Source organism: Pocillopora damicornis, chromosome 6 (genome assembly GCF_964200805.1).
Source record: "Pocillopora damicornis chromosome 6, jaPocDami1.2, whole genome shotgun sequence".
NCBI classification, from domain to species: Eukaryota; Metazoa; Cnidaria; class Anthozoa; order Scleractinia; family Pocilloporidae; genus Pocillopora; species Pocillopora damicornis.
In genome coordinates this window covers 17,783,465-17,800,000 of record NC_142675.1, presented here as the reverse complement: position 1 = coordinate 17,800,000, position 16,536 = coordinate 17,783,465, and the positions used below count along the sequence as shown (strand labels likewise).

At 36.9% G+C, this 16,536-nt stretch overlaps 1 protein-coding gene across 2 annotated transcripts in view; it reads left to right on the top strand.

Annotated features, from left to right (window-relative positions):
- The window catches only part of LOC113682002 (multiple epidermal growth factor-like domains protein 8), a 34,492-nt gene that overhangs the window by 662 nt on the left and 17,294 nt on the right, over positions 1–16,536 (top strand). For both annotated transcript variants that reach the window (XM_089210914.1, XM_089210913.1), the window contains exons 2-16: positions 2,251–2,414; positions 4,650–4,862; positions 5,652–5,832; positions 6,295–6,386; positions 6,784–6,997; positions 7,266–7,455; positions 8,089–8,228; positions 9,106–9,992; positions 10,623–10,826; positions 11,632–11,871; positions 12,769–12,869; positions 13,630–13,761; positions 14,321–14,425; positions 14,894–14,962; positions 15,995–16,153. In XM_089210914.1, the coding sequence (XP_089067040.1) occupies positions 2,251–2,414; positions 4,650–4,862; positions 5,652–5,832; positions 6,295–6,386; positions 6,784–6,997; positions 7,266–7,455; positions 8,089–8,228; positions 9,106–9,992; positions 10,623–10,826; positions 11,632–11,871; positions 12,769–12,869; positions 13,630–13,761; positions 14,321–14,425; positions 14,894–14,962; positions 15,995–16,153 (3,091 nt within the window). The remainder of the gene's footprint in view (positions 1–2,250; positions 2,415–4,649; positions 4,863–5,651; positions 5,833–6,294; positions 6,387–6,783; positions 6,998–7,265; positions 7,456–8,088; positions 8,229–9,105; positions 9,993–10,622; positions 10,827–11,631; positions 11,872–12,768; positions 12,870–13,629; positions 13,762–14,320; positions 14,426–14,893; positions 14,963–15,994; positions 16,154–16,536) is intronic.

The window sequence follows — 16,536 nt, the reverse complement described above, 5'->3', positions numbered from 1 at the left end:
GGATCGGCCACTTTTCCACTATTCCTTTATCGATCTACCGATATGCTTTCAATGTTAAGAAATCGTTTTGGACTTTCGTCAAATTAGAAGCATGTGAGAGGTTCTCCGATGCGAAGGCAGGCTCATGTTTCTAACTCTGCTTTTTACTCCTTCTTGAGAAGAATTAAACCCATTTTAATTCGATTCCTGTGTGACTTACAAATATTTCCATAATTAGAAGCTTGTTCCGACAAACACAGCGAAGAGAGCTGTGTAATACTAGTCTGTATCCACACTTTATGATGTGTTTAGCTATACCAGCATTGTAAATAGATCTTGTATGTTAGGATTTAATTTGTTATTGTACAATTGGAAATTCCATCTTGAACAAGTATTGTGGTGTTTAAGTATTTAGTAACATGATTAGGTCCACAAATTTGTTGTTGCCATGACCGTATAGACAGTATTTTTTTTTTATCACTCATATTGGACCGATCAATTGTATCAAATTGGAATGTTTCACGACTTTTTATCATGTGTATACAGTTTACGATACAGCAGTGATTCGACCATTCTATGGATCTCAAACCAAACAAGTTTTACTGTGCTTGTTTGTAGGTGTTAATGGTGAATAATTTGAGGCAAAAATGTAAATCAAACTTGTTTGAGAGTGTTTGAAATAGACAAAAGGTGTCTGTCGACCACAAAATGTACATGCACATCAAAAATCGGATGAGATATTCGAAGTCAGTCCTTGATTGTCCATTGTACAAACATTTGCTTGCAACTAGACTTAACAAATTCACAGATAGATGTAATTGGAAAGTGGTTGATATAACTCACAGTTAGGTGTATTTTGTTCCATACACTGTACACTGCTTTTCTTTCATGTTAGGCTTAGTTCATTGAATGAATTCAAGATGAGCTGGCATTTATATGTCAGAATTTCAATTTAGAGTACAACATATGTATTAAATGAAAAAAATTCCTTTACTTTTAGCGGTAATTAAATTGCTGACTCATAATCTACACTGTTATGCATGAATAGCTAATCATTCTCACAATGGGCTAATGCTTAAAACGCCAGCTTTAGAAACTTTCTACTATGGCTGATTTACACGTACAATGTCAACTCAGTTGATAAAGCAAAAGTGTCTTGTAATACCCCTCCACCAACATAGCACCACAGTTTCTGTAGAAACCCACACCTTTTTTCATGAAGAACAAACTTCGTAAACAATACACATCAGTATAGGTAATCACATGATTTTAAGTGCAATTTAGAATTAATAAGCACAAGAAAAATTTTTCAAAGACTAACAGAATTGCACAAGCCTGTAGGGCGAGTGTAATTTGTGGTCTTTGAAAAAATCTACAAGTGCTTATTTATTCCAAAACACACAAGAAAAATCATTTGATCACGTATTAATCATATATGTGAAAAAATTCAAGATAGCTTATCTTAATTATACAGGAGCAAAGCGTGCGTATCAAGTGCAAAAATAATTAATTAAAACGCGGGAAGTGACATTGTGCGTTCGGTCAAAACAACCACATACAATCAAAACAATAATATACAATGATATTTTCGCATCTTTAAGGTGCAAAAAAGTTCAAAGCCTGGCTTAACAGTTCAAGGAATTGTTCAGTCTGGTTTGTTATTTTTTTTCACTGAATTAACACTCTTCTGCGCTGATTTACTTGAAAACTGCATCTGTCTTAACCAATCAGAACTGAGTAATTTTTTCATGTATCTCATTATACCAGCAACGCTACTTGTATGTCTCTAACAGTGTTTTAATGAGTAAGATGTTTTTGCTTTTAAGTAAGATTGTGAGGAAAGATGTTGCGATATCAAATTTATTTTTATAGTTATTAATTTTTTAACAAATGGTGTTCAGAAGTTACCTTTGGCAGAAAATTTCCAAAAAATTTGTAAGACTCAACCAAATGCAATGGAATATGTTATTGGACTGACTATGAAACATGGCCTTGATTTCATGTAGGTATCTTCATTCACTTAAGTCTGGATTCTTTAAGAAGATTTGCAAATTACTGTAGTTAAATTGCAATCATTTGATCAAATGAAATGAGTTACTACAACTCCAAACTGTAAGCCAAGCCACCATACAGTGTTCGTATGTTATAATATACTGTAAAATGGATTTTATTACACAGAGACAATATTATCCATTCCTAAGTTATATACAAGGCAGGTTGCTAATCCATGATTATTACTAGTTATTAACCTTCTGGCTTGTTTTTCCACAGCTCCACATCCAAATGTTTCTATCACATTGAAATTCATAGAATTTGGGACAGAGTGTTCTTATGACTATTTGTTCATTCATGATGGTGACTCCTACCTCTCTCCTCTCATTGGAAGCATTAGTGGGAACAATTCCTTACACACAGTTGTATCTCATTCAGGACAGGTGGGTATTTAAGGCAAAAAATTAAATGTAAGGTAGATTTAACCCTTTATACCCTAACATCAGTATGCATATTCTCCATACTGTTCTCTATGGTATTTGGTCAATTCACCACCACAGGAAACTCACCGCCAAAAAACTTGCCAGCACTGAAAGTCAAGTCGCCATTAGTGGCGATTTGACTTTTTGGTTACATGTAGCCAGTGGCATGAACTTGCATCAAATGAAACCTAAGATGTAGTATTGCATAGTGAATAGAGAAAGGGACACGGAAGTTATATGTACCATTTCAATTATGGAACGGTAACCAGTCAACTCGCCGACGGACCAACTCGCCGACGCCAACTCGCCGACGTATAAAATCAAGTAGAGACGTCGGCGAGTTGGTCGTCAATCCAATACAACTTATTAGAAGTTAAACATACAGAAAAGTAAACAATATTTAGTAAAAAAAACACTGGTGAACATTGGTGAACATCGGTAAACATTGGTGAACATGTTTTCTTAAAAAATCTGAGCGATTGACATGATGAGTCTTTATGGTGTTGTTGTCACACAATAACTCGTTCGCGTCTGAAGCGGATATAGTAATTGGTGATATTTACTTTACTTTATTCGCCTTGAGATCCTTATAAACTTTGTTGCAAATAAAAAGAAATGCTTTTTACTAAAGATCTTATCTAGAAAGCCAAGTTTTCTTAAAAAATCTGACCAATTGTCATGATGAGTCTTTACAGTGTTGTTGTCACACAATAACTCGTTCGCGTCTGAAGCTGTTAGAGTCATTGGTGAGGTTTACTTCGCTTTATTCGCCTTGAGATCCTTATAAACTTTGTTGCAAATAAAAAGAAATGCTTTTTACTAAAGATCTTGTCTAGAAAGCCAAGTTTTCGTCAAAAAATCTGAGCGCTTGACATGATGAGTCTTTACGGTGTTGTTGTCACACAATAACTCGTTCGCGTCTGAAGCTGTTAGAGTCATTGGCGATGTTTACTTTACTTTGTTCGCCTTGAGATCCTTATAAACTTTGTTGCAAATAAAAGTAATTGCTTTTTACTAAAGATCTTGTCTTGAAAGCCAAGTTTTCTTTAAAAATCTGACCGATTGTCATGATGAGTCTTTACAGTGTTGTTGTCACACAATAACTCGTTCGCGTTTGAAGCTGTTAGAGTCATTGGTGATGTTTGCTTTGCTTTATTCACCTTGAGATCCTTATAAACTTTGTTGCAAAGAGAAAGAATTGCTTTTTACTAAAGATCTTGTCTAGAAAGCCAAGTTTTCGTCAAAAAATCTTAGCGATTGACATGATGAGTCTTTATGGTGTTGTTGTCGCACAATAACTCGTTCGCATCTTAAGCTGTTCTAGTCATTGGTGATGTTCACCAATGTTCACCAATGTTTAAGCTTCTGTTTGATGTTCACCAGTGTTTTTTTTACTAAATATCGTTTAATTTTCTGTATGTTTAACTTCTAATAAGTTGTATTGGATTGACGACCAACTCACCGACGTCTCTACTCGATTTTATACGTCGGTGAGTTGACCATAATTCTATGGAACGTTAACATTAATTGTCAATAAAATAAAATGTGTTGATATCACAAAGATTATGATCATTTTGTGTACTGCAAAACCAGAGTGATTTTTGCCAAGTGATATTTGCCACTCAATTTTTGCCGATGTTTATGAATCATTTGGACCTTGCATCAAATAAAGGCTTAAATGTAGTAGTATGTCGCAAAACCCTTTAACTCCCACATTATCATGTGACTTCTCCCTATAATATCTAAACATTATCCAGCAAACAAGTCATGAGAATACTCAAATTTATCAGGTAGAAGTTGTTTATCTTGATCTAACACCAAATTTTTGTAACCTATTTACAAGGAAATGTGTAGCAGCTAGAGGGGAGAATTGACAATCAGATCTTGGGAGTTAAAGGGTTAATCCCAAAGAGTGACAAGGTTCTAATTTCTCTTTACAATCTTTCCCTTGAATCAAATGTTTAAGTCACACGAATAAAGGATATGATCAGAAACTAATGAAACTCTTGATGGTTTTACAAATTCTCCTTGTTAGAAGCTAGGAAATGTATAGAGAACAGCATGGAGAATATGCATATTGGTGTTAGGGTGTAAAGGGTTAAGAAGAGCCAATCAAAATGTGTAAATAATTCAGCTTATATAACCTGCATTGTACTTGTATCAAAGCTTTCATTTCCATTACTATTGTTTTGGCAGATGCTTATCAATCTTTATAGCGACACCAACTACTCCCTTCATGGCTTCATTGCTAACTATACAATAGAAAACTGTACAGATGGATGTTCTGGCAAGGGGATTTGTAAGGATGGGTTCTGTCAGTGTGACAAAAATTGGCGAGGCAAAGCGTGTGACCTGCCTTCTTGTCCATTGAAATGTAACTTTGCAGAAGCTCACGGAGAATGTGATTTTGTAAGTAGTGATAGTTTAACCCTTAAACTCCCATAAGTGTTAAACTTGTAACTTCTCCCTATAATATCCATACACAATCTAGCAAACAGGTTATGAGAAGACTCGACTTTATCAGGTGGAAGTTTTTATCTTGATCAAACACCAAATTCTTGTCTGGTTAATTTATAAGGAAATGTGTAGCAGCTAGAGGCGAGAATTAACAATCAGATCCTGTGAGTTGAAGGGTTAAAAAGGAACAGTCTTAAGGGTTTAAGTGACTCTCAATTGGTGAGTTGTTAATTGGGATATGTTTAGTATAGATTTCTATCTGAATTAAAACATTCACTATGTGTTTACAAAGCTGGTATTAACAGCCTGCTAGAAAAGAAAGTGCACAAGTAAATCTGGCCATGAAAAGTTGGTCTGTGTGTTAAGAAACTACTAACAGCTGAATAATATGACACAAATGAAGTTTTCAATGCTTAACTCTTTATTCCCATGAATGACCAAGACAGAATTTCTCCTTACGATGTCAATACAAAATCAAGCAGATGAGTGGTGAGAACAAAGAAAATATCAATTAGGTTACTATTAGATGATGCAATACCAAATTCTCTGAATAAACATTATTAGAATTGTAAAGTAGATAGTAAGGAGAATTGCTATTGAGATCCTGGGAGTGAAAAGGTTAACTGCACACACAAGGCTTTGAAGCCTATGAATATCTGTATAGAATGCTCTCCTGATCAGTTTTGTGGTAGTAACTCACAATGATTCATATGATAATTCTATTTATTTTTTCATTTTCAGGCCCAAGGACATTGTGTCTGTAAAAGTGGCTTTATTGGGGAATCTTGTTCTGTTTCAACAATGACTGATGCTGACTCTAACAAGTGGTTCACCATTTCATCATCATCTCAAATTTTCCATCCGAGAACAGCACATTCTGTGGTTTATTCAGAGGAAAAGGATGTGTTACTTTCCTTTGGAGGTGTGTGCATGCATGTAAATGAACTTGTGAAATTTTTGGAGTTATGAAGTACTTGTACCATCATTGTGGTAGTCGTTTTCACCAAGGATATTATTGGAAGGGAAAAACTGCCCTGATAAAGAGGACGGTAAACAAATTTGGCTCTACACCTTCCCTTACCATGCCACCAGTTAACCTTGTTCTGTATGAGATGGGGGCTTGAGTTGAGACAGAGTGCTGTAAATTGAAACATTAAAATATAGGAATTATCCTCTGTCCAGTTAATCTAGGCATCCTGTCCTCTGTCAGGTCATGTAACAGATAAGGTTTCCTTCAGTCATTTTCTCTGTCAATCTGTTCATGATTATCATTAGTACTACCACAGTGTAATTTTGAACTTACTCCGAACTGTCTATGTAAGAGAAAGCAATGTTTTAAATGGTTGAAAAGCTAAACGTAGTACTTATTTTGTCCTTCTCACAGGTTATTCTTTAAGTGGGGTATTTGATGACTTGTTACAGTTTAATTTTACCTCAAGCCGGTGGAGTGAGGTTCTAACTGGATCTCCTAAACCTGTGAGTTGCTAATTATTTTTAGTTTGTACACCCTAACAGCACTATGCATATTCTCCATGCTGTTCTATATATATTTATTGAGGTGCCAAGAAGGAGAATTTGTTCAACAATCAAGAGCTTCTTTCATTCATGATCTTTTCACGTATTCTTGTGACATAAATGTTTTATTGAGGGATGGTATTGTGGGGAGAAATTAGATGCTAGTCACTCTCAGGGGTCAAAGGATTACCTTTTCAAGAGCTTCGGACCTTTGATTTGCAATCATTTCCTTTATTCTTGTGACATAAATGTTTGATTCAGGGGAGAATCGTGAAGAGAATTATTTACTAGTTACTCTTAGGGGTCAAAAGGTTGATATGTTGTTATTAATGTTCTTGTTTTGTTTTTCTCTTCATAGGTTGGTAGATTTTCTCACTCTGCAAACCTGTATCTTGACAGCATGGTGCTATTTGGGGGGGAATTAGAAAATGGGAACCTAACCAATGAACTTTGGTTGTACAACATTACTCGTGGAAAATGGACAGAGCTAGCTGTAAATGACAGTGAAAAGCCACCTCCTCTGGCAGAACATACGGGGACAATAGTGGATAATGAACTGTACATTTTTGGTGGTAAGTGTTTGGTGACAAACAACCTTTTGATATACATGTACATGTGGTATAAAGTTCTGATGAATCTGTCTCAAAAGATTTCTTTTATCCTGGCTTCCTAAAAAACTAAGTTGTAGAATAGAACTTTGCCAAAAATGATAGCAGTAAAAAAAAACATATGGGGCTTCCTGAAATGCAAAAGTCTGTAAACTCATACCAAGAGACCATTCCAATTAATTTGTTAACTGATTATGGAAAATTAACTGTTGGATATTTTCCTCCCAAACAGGTCGAACCCTTACAAACCCATTTTCTTCAGCTATGTATTCATATTCTTTACCAAACCAAAGTGGTTGGAAGAGGATTTCATATAGGAGAGGAAAGGAAGCACATTTGCGCATGTTGGGTCACTCAGCAATTTATTATGCAGACATGCGCTCTCTTGTCATTTTTGGTGGATTTGTACCCAACATGCCAAGGTAATAATAGTAATATTAGTTTCATAGTTTTGTTGTATAGAAACATTACTGTTATTAACTTAGGTTACTGTCAACAAAATCTGGTTTAAAATTTAAAAATTTTGTTTTCCTTCTTGTTTTGTATTCACTTAGTGGAGACACTTACTCTTTAATTTCTGTCTGTTTTCTGTTTTTGTTCATCAATCAAGTATCTAATAAGTTGGTACAATCATGTTACTTGATTAGAGTACTTTTACATCATTCAGTCATCCCACAGTGATATTACAAACAATGTACTACACTCTTCTTGAGTTAAATTTGTCAAAACAAAAAACCAAATCTTAAAAAACTAAACACAAGATATGGCTGGTAATTTAGATAAGCAAACACGTACCCCTGTTTTGCGTTTAAAGACTTGTGTGTGCCTACCAAGACAAAGACTGTTAAAACTGTTGTTATTTTCTGAGTCTATACTTTATAAGCTTAACAGTGATAAGTAGTTTTCCATGGTTTCTTTTGAAGTAATGTGCATAAGACAATTTTTCCAGAAGGCACATTATTGTTGAAAGTAATCTTAAGAAAACAACCTCCAGCTTTGTGGTCATTTGTCTTTTACTACTGAGTGACTTAATTCCTTTTTTTTATGATTATTAGGAAAAGTAATCAATCCAACAAACTTCTGGTGTTTCATCTCGATCTTCATGTATGGTCTACAATAGATGTTAAAGGTTTTGTTCCGAGAGGTCGTGCATTTCACTCTGCTGTGTTGATTGGAGATTATATGATAATTTATGGTAAGAGGAATGGACACCCAAGTGCAAGGTTAACCCTTCATACCCTTACATCAATATGCATAGTCTCCTTAATGTTTTCCATACATTTCCTAAGGTGCTGACAAGGAGAATTTGTTTGATAATCAGGAGCTTCTTTAGTTGGTAATCATTTCCTTTATTCTGGTTACATTAATGTTTGATTCAGGGGTGATATTGTAAGGAAAAATTAGATGCTGGTCACCCTTAGGTAAGTGTCAAAGGGGTTGAATGTCCAGCATAAAATGGAAACTGTATCTTTTTTCTTCAGTTGTAAATTTCAAACTGTTGGTGACCATGATAGTAACTCTTTAAATCTTTAGAGTTGTCAGTATCTAATTTTTCCTGACAATAGTACTGCTGAATTATCATAACTTTCAAGTGAATAAAGGAAATGATTGCTAAGCCAATAAGCTTTGATTATCTAGCCCTTTAACTCCCATGATCTCATCAGTAATTCTCCTTTCTGTCTGCCATTCAGTTCTTGTGATGTTAGTTTGGAGAATTTGTTATTGAATCAACTTTAAATCCCCTAACTGACATTTTTCTTAATTCTCATCACTTGTATGCTTGATATTGTATGGATATTGTAAGGAGAAATTCTGTCTTGGTCACTTGGGGGTCTTAAAGGGTTAACAAGTTCTTCTTGTCAGTACCAAAGGAAATGTATAGAGATGAGTATTGAGAATGTGGACACTGGTGTTAGGGTGGGAAGGGTTACTGGAGAACCACTCAACTGTTGAGTTGAAATCAGTCTTTGTTATCAGTTTTTCTTATGTGTCATCGTTGTTTTTGTTCAAGAGAACAGCGTGAAGTCAACTTATGCTCTTGTAATTTTTTTTGTTTGTATTTATTAAAATAGGTGGAAACATTCATGAACATTTCCATGAAGAAATTTGCTATGACAACAAAACTTTGTTTTACCACCTGAAATGCAACAAGTGGATTTCAGCATCAACATTTGATGCTCTTTCTCCTTCTGATGGAAATCCTCAGCAGGGACGATTTTCCCATTCAGCTCTTCTGCTAAAGGAACGAGTCATGCTTGTGACTGGTGGCTTTGCTGGGCTGCCACTTGGAGATGTCTTGGGCTATAAATTACCAGTTGCCATAGCAGCAAAAAACACTGTAGGTGGACACTGTGAAGGCTATAGTACACAGACAAGTTGTCGGGAAGACCCAGAATGTGGGTGGTGCAGTTCATCAACAAAGTGTCTGAGCCGTGATTTGTCAGCAAATTGTTCAGTGAGCCTGATACAGGGCTCATGTCCTGGAGCCTGTGCTATTTATTCACAGTGTAGTAGTTGTTTATCATTTGGTGGTACTCACTGTGGCTGGTGTGTACAGGACAGTAGGTGTTACCCCGTTAACTCACCAATAGGAGCCTGTCAGAGTGGTGCTGTCAGCAGCAAAGTCAGAGGCTGGTGGGGAAATGAAGGACAATTTCTAACATCATTAAGCCAGTGTAAAACAATGGACTTTCCACCTGGTCTGACAGTTGTGGATTACAGAGAGGTCCCAAACATTACCTTTCCTGATAGCATAAGAATTGTACCAGAATCAGAGACAACAATTTTGAAGCAAACTGGCCACAAGAAAGCCCGTATGATTGAGATGATAGGCTTTGTTTATCCATTTAAGTTCGAAACAGCACCTTGGACATCCTACACATTAGATCTTGTACTTAGGAATGTTAAAGATACAGAAGCAAAGCTTTGGCTGAGTACGGACGAAACTGAGGCAAAGGGAGTAAGTACACCTGTCTATCCAAGCCTCTTCTGTTTCACTTAAGTAACTAGATTTGTTGTGGCAAACACCTGAACAGTGGAATTGCAAAAAATCAGATTGTTTGTACCAATGCAGTGCACAAATGTGCATGCTCTGATAGGTATCTCGCTATGATCACCTCATGCAAAGTGATTATAGCTGGAGCACTTAAATTCAAAATGGCTTGCCTCACATTTGCCAATGTTTCCGTGGAAGTGATTTAGGCAATGGAAGAAAATTCAATTGAGAAGAGCACAAAAGATGCTAAAAGAAGTGGAGTTTTTGCTGATTTAACTAAGTAAACCTGTTAAAATTGCTTGCTTATCTTCATACAAGTAATCAATGCAGTTATAACAAAATATGTGCAATGCTATCTTTGTTTACGGAATTTAAAAAGGAATTTGAAAGCAACTGAGCAATTATGCTAAAATAATTATATGCCTTCGGCAAATAGTTTTTAAATAACACCAAGTTCTCATTACTGATTTACAAGGAAATGTGTCGCAGCTAGAGGGGAGAATTTACAATCTGACTTTGGTAGTTAAAGTATCCTCTGCTTTACAGAATTTTTGTTGATTTTTCGTTAAAAAAAGAAAACGCCTTTTTCACTAGGAGTTGGTAGCTCATTGTACAGAATTGGGGTCTCTGCCATGTTCAGTTGTAGCTCAGCGCAGTAACAATCAGCCCCTGTTCCCATCTCCATCTGAAGGGAAGAAGTATTATCTAAGAGTTGAAGTTAACCAGAGTTTAGATGCTTCCGTGGATTCTGTTGTTCGTCTGGTGTGGAACAAAACAGATTCTGTGTACTCAATGGTGGTGAGTTCTTTCTTTCTTTCTTTATCTATTTGTGATATTTAGTTCAGCTCAGTTCAGCTTTTAATGGGGGCCTACGTAATCAATAACCAGGCAAGACCACAACACCAGGAATTACATTCTCTTCTCTGTGTGAGAAGTGTGTGGGTTCTTTAACATCCTCTGCTAACTAGTATAGAGAAAATTCAGGATTCTGGGCCTATAGTTTATTGTTTTACCTGAGGATACTAGATTGTGTAACTATTTACAGATGTCCAAGAAAAAGCAGCACTTTCTCCTCAGTTATTTTAAGACCCTGAGTGTTTGTTCGGTCTCGAGATTGAACCCACAACCTCCTGCACGGTAGTTCGGCGCTCTACAATGTGAGCTAACTAAGAGCAGTCAAAAGTTCTTTCCGTACTCAACTCAATGAATCCATTGTCCAGGTCAAGTGTGGGTCAAACTTTCAAACAAGAGACTTTTGTCATTGAGGATCCTAACAATATGCAGGATATTTGTTATGTTTGAACCTGGTTTACGCTAGGCTGGAGATTTATTCCTCTTCAGCTCAGTGGTAGAGTATTTGGGCAAAAACGAAAAAGAAATGGTGTGTCTTACCAATGTTATCTTCTAAAGGAGATGTTTTCCATGTAATATCTGTACTTAAGCTAGCACGGCCTTTTCTTCCCAAGCATTTTCCTGAGATCAAATTTTGGCTCCAAACAACCCCATATCAGCCACACATCGCCTTAACTCTCGGCGTAATTCTCAATGTCTAAGCCAAAGATGGTGTACCAGTTGAAATAAGATCCTTTATACTTTTCCTCAGCCTATAACTACTCAGTTCCTCCAGCCATACGCCAGTTCAAATGGTGATTGTTCTGCGCATAAGACTTGTTTGGCCTGCATGACAGATGCATCATGTGGTTGGTGTGTGACAGCTTGCTTGTCACGCAATGCTCCCCCTGGTTCATGTCAGGACGGTGTTGGAAATCTAAGAAATATCACCTTAAATGTGACCGAGTGCACCTTGTGTTCTGACCACGTGGACTGCCAATCTTGTGTGCAGGTTGGTATACAAAAAACAAATGTTGTTATGTGCATCTGTAGTGCAGTGGAAAAAAGGGAACTTTATGATGGACATTTTCTCATGTTTGAAACTGCTTGCGCAAACCTTAAATATTTCTCTTTGTTCCGATTGTCTGCTTTGATTACTTTGATTTGGTTTTTGGAAATTCGATTTTAATATGCTCGATGATATTTTACGAGGTATCAGCCACAATGTAAGCCAGAAAACAGTAGGAAGGAAATTTTTTGAAAAAATCTGCCAATCACAGGGAAACAAAATGATTTACAATGTGACACATTTCCAGTTGACCTCATTTCAGTATGCAGTTGAAATATGGCAGTCTAATTTGGAAATGACTACCCTTTGAGACAAACAATTAAACTCAACCGAATTGCAACAAAGTTATCAAATTTTACTAGGCACTGTAATAGGAAAGTTTTTTTTTTTCAAATCTCACAACACTGATCTGTCAAACGTTCAAATACTTCTCCTTTAGTAACAAACCAATGCAACATATGGTGCATCAGAAGGGGAATTTCTATTCATCCTTTAACCCCTAAAAGTGACTGGCATCTACTTTCTCCCTACAATATGAAGAATATGCATACTGTTGTTAACCCTTTAACTCCCAAGATCTGATTGTTAATTCTCCCCTCTGGCCGCTACACATTTTCTTGTAAATTAGTTACGAGAACTTGGTGCTAGATCAAGAGAGCAGCTTCTACCCGATAAGTTTGAATATTCTCATTACCTGTTTGCTGAAGAAGGTATGGATATTGTAGGGAGAAGTTTTATGTTCATCACTTCTGGGAGTTAAAGGGTTAAAGATATAAAGGAGTTATATAATGTGGGTTCATTTGAAAAGGTTGAAATTGATAGGTGAATCTTTTTTTTTAGGATGGTGGCTGTAAGTGGGCTAAAATATCAAATACGCTTGGTTGTTATCGCAAAGGAATAACTAGTTTACCAGGAAAGGAGTGTAATAGCCCTTGTCCAAGGTATTTAAGACTAATTACGCATTAAGGTCGCAAGAATAAACGACATGATCACCAACTAAAGAACCTCTCGGTTGTTAACTGAATTCTCCTTGTTCGCACCTTAGGAAACGTACAGAGAAAAGTATCGGAGAATATGAATACTGATGTAAGGGTGTAAAGGGTTAGTTGGGAGGGAAGGTAAAGTCAAGATTTGAGCCAAGGAGACGGTTATCGCTGATTAGATAAGTGGAAAAAAGAAATGAAAAATGAAGAGGGTGGGTGGGGTGGGAGAATGCTTGACTTTGTAGACTGTGAGCAATCACAAGTTTAAAAAAAATTCAGTGAAAAAAATATTGTTGTCAGCATACGGCGCGGAACTCTGGGGTTTAGGCGCACTGTATTTAACTCGCGACAGTTTTCGCTAAGAAGAAGTGGCTGCTCGTAGTCTATCGACACGATCCTTAAAAATTACGCAGGACTGAAGAATCAACAGTTACAGATAGTGTTTTGAAAACCAAGATAGAATGCAAAAGTGGTCAAATTATATTAAGGTTATATTACATGTAAGCTTGCACTTGCAAAAATGACCCCTGGCCAAGAATGTCCGCTGAGCTCCTGCTGGTTAACTTTGAAAAGTTTTCATTCAATTAGTTTTCCTCTTTTTTCTAATTTCAATCTGCTCTGTTCTGCTCTGCTAGGCAAGCTTTAAGTCAAGGGTTATCGTTATGTGAGTTTGTGCTGAAGGTTAATTTACATGTGTGTTTTTTTTGTTGTCTTACAGTCGTAAAACTTGTAGTAGTTGTGTAAGTGACGATGTAGGATGCACCTGGTGTGACAAAACCCAGAGTTGCTTTATGTTTGGAACATACACATCACGATATCCATATGGACAGTGCTCTCACTGGATTGATAGGTCAGTGAAAAGAAATTGTATTTTGATCAATTTCAAAGCCTAACCCTTCGACCCCGAAGAGTGACCAGCATCTAATTTCTCCTAACAATACTACCCCAGAATCCAACATTACGATCACGAGAATTAAGGAAATGATCACCAACTAAAGAAGCTCTTGATTGTTAAACAAATTCTCCTCGTCAGTACCCTAGGAAATGTATGGTGAATAGTATGGAGAATATGCTTACCTGTGTTAGGGTGTAAAGGGATGAAGTAGCCGTCTTATAAAATTTAGCGAACTCTGCCATGAAGAAAAGGGTGCTAAATTAATCAAATGATCTTGTTGGGGGATTTGTTGCCCTACAACATTCATTAGTGATTTGGGATTCGGAGAGGGTGGGGGTAGATTCTGGGTTGGGACCCTCCCCTTCCCTCTCCCATTAGACCTGGGTGTCTTTTCTCAAACTAAAATTACTTAGATGACCGCATATTGTTTCTCAACTGTAGTTTTTAAATTGTACTTATCTTCATATATCTACTTCCTGTTTCTCTTCAAACAAAAGTCTTTTTTTGTTTCCAGTGGAGGAAAGTGCTCTAATTGTAGTCAGCACACGGTGTGTAATGACTGCTTGAAGGACATAAGATGTGGCTGGTGTGGAAATGACTTTGATCCACGTATTGGAAGGTATATGTAAGAACTTTGGTATGAATGAACATTCCTTCAGCATACTTCTCACCGATAGACAAGTAATCAAAAGATAATGCGACAGAGCAATTTTCAATGAGTGTCGGAAGAGATTGCTTTGGTTTTAATGAACATTGCTCTTGATTGGTTCAGAAATCTCGCGCCGCCTTCTTAACCAATAAGATGCAAAATTAAAAACAAGCGCGACTAAGCCACCCGCGTTTTCCCGCGCTTTCCCGCATGTAACAGTAAACTTTAGCTCGCATTGGTCGCTGGGAATTTTTCGGTATTGGTTCGATGTTCATTCGAAAACTGCTCTGTCGCATTATCTTTTGATTATTTGTCTATTCGTAAGACATACGCTGAAATACATCAAGCGAACCATTATTGAAACAGTTCTCATATTTGTATCGTTATTACTTTAAAATGATGTATTTTGTGGTTTTTTTCCCCCTTTTTTTCGGTCAGATGTTATGCCGGAGGGTTTAAGTCACCTGACAATGGACAATGTTCAAGTTTATTTCCAACGAATGGAAGGTGTGTTTGTTTACAATTTCTGCCACTGAAAATACTGTTATGTCTTAATTAATTACCGATTTTGTGTCCTTTCACTCCATTACACACATTACACTTACCCCTTTTGAACATTTGGATTTTTCCTTTCCCTCTCAATTCCCTATCATCTTGAATATGAGTATGATTTGACTTGTTTGCTAATATTCATTACCGAGGTTTTCAAAATTTGTCACAAGTTAATGTGCGCTTGTTCTTTAAAATTCCTATTGATCATGAGCCATCATGGTTCACATGTCCTTTGTGCGCACAGTCGTGCGCGTATAGTATGACTCGTGAAATTGGGTTTTTCTGCAAAGTTTTGTTGCAGATCAGGGCCCACCTTTGTTCGAAAGCCTTTTTGGGATCATTTTCTCCATTCTATATGGAGCATCCAATCATCAAATTGTTGACAGAAAGAATTATACTGAATTTTCTATGAAACCTTTCAGATCTGAAATCAGATTTCACACTAACCCTGGGTTATCTTAACCCAGCTTTGAACAACCCAGCCCTGAATAATTTCTTACCTCGTGCATTTTGCCTCTCCTCCACTGTGTGGCTTCTAAACTTAGTTGCAGGCAGTGAGATACAAACTAAAGACGTTTTGAAACCTAAATTTCATTAGAGCTTTTTATAAATTCAATTGAGTGTCGAAAAACCCAAACCAAAGTTATCAGAGCGACCAATCAGAGATTAAGAGAGACAGATTGACATCATTACTAGCCAGTGAGAACTCAAAAAGGACATAAGCAACCACTTGGAGCGCGGGAAAACGCGGATGACTAAGTCGCGATTGTTTTTAGTTTTGCTTCCTGTTGGTTGAAAGGATGGCGCGAGTTTTCTGGACCAACTCGGAAAGCAGAGTAAAATAACACTAATTAAAAGCAATTCCTGCTTACTTGCGACACTCAATGGAAAATTGCTCTCATACTGTGGTAATTTAGCTGTTAGAATCAACTCGTTATTTATCATTCACACGCTAATTTGTGAGTTTCTAATTTGGTTATTTTGTAGTACTGTGTGGTCTTACTCAGAGTGTCCAGATGTAGACGAGTGTAAGCTGGGCTTGGCTCAGTGTCATCCTAATGCCTCGTGTGTGAACCAGCCCGGCTCATTTAAGTGTGTCTGTAACAGAGGTTTCACAGGGGATGGTGTAAAAGTTTGCAATAAAACGTAAGTCTGAACGAGGTAACAAAATTTAAAGAAACTGTTGCTCTCCGTCGACTAGCAATTAGAACCATTAGATATAACCTTTTCTTTTTGCTACGACTCAGATTTAACGCCCGAAACGTCAGCGTCAAAATTCGCTTCTCATCCAGAGAAATAGCCGCCTGAACAGACGTGTTAGCGTTTTTCAAGCGAGCGAGTAGCTACTTCTTAATCAATGGGTCCAAGTGTATTGAATTGATTGTGGAAAAAGTTACGATGATTTGAGAGATTTTTATCCACTTTATCTCGTGGGAGTTGAATCCACATAATTTCTTTTATCTAGTTAATATATTAACACTTATCGCAGCAAGAGATTAGTTCGTGGTTGGTGAGAGCAGTCGCCTCTC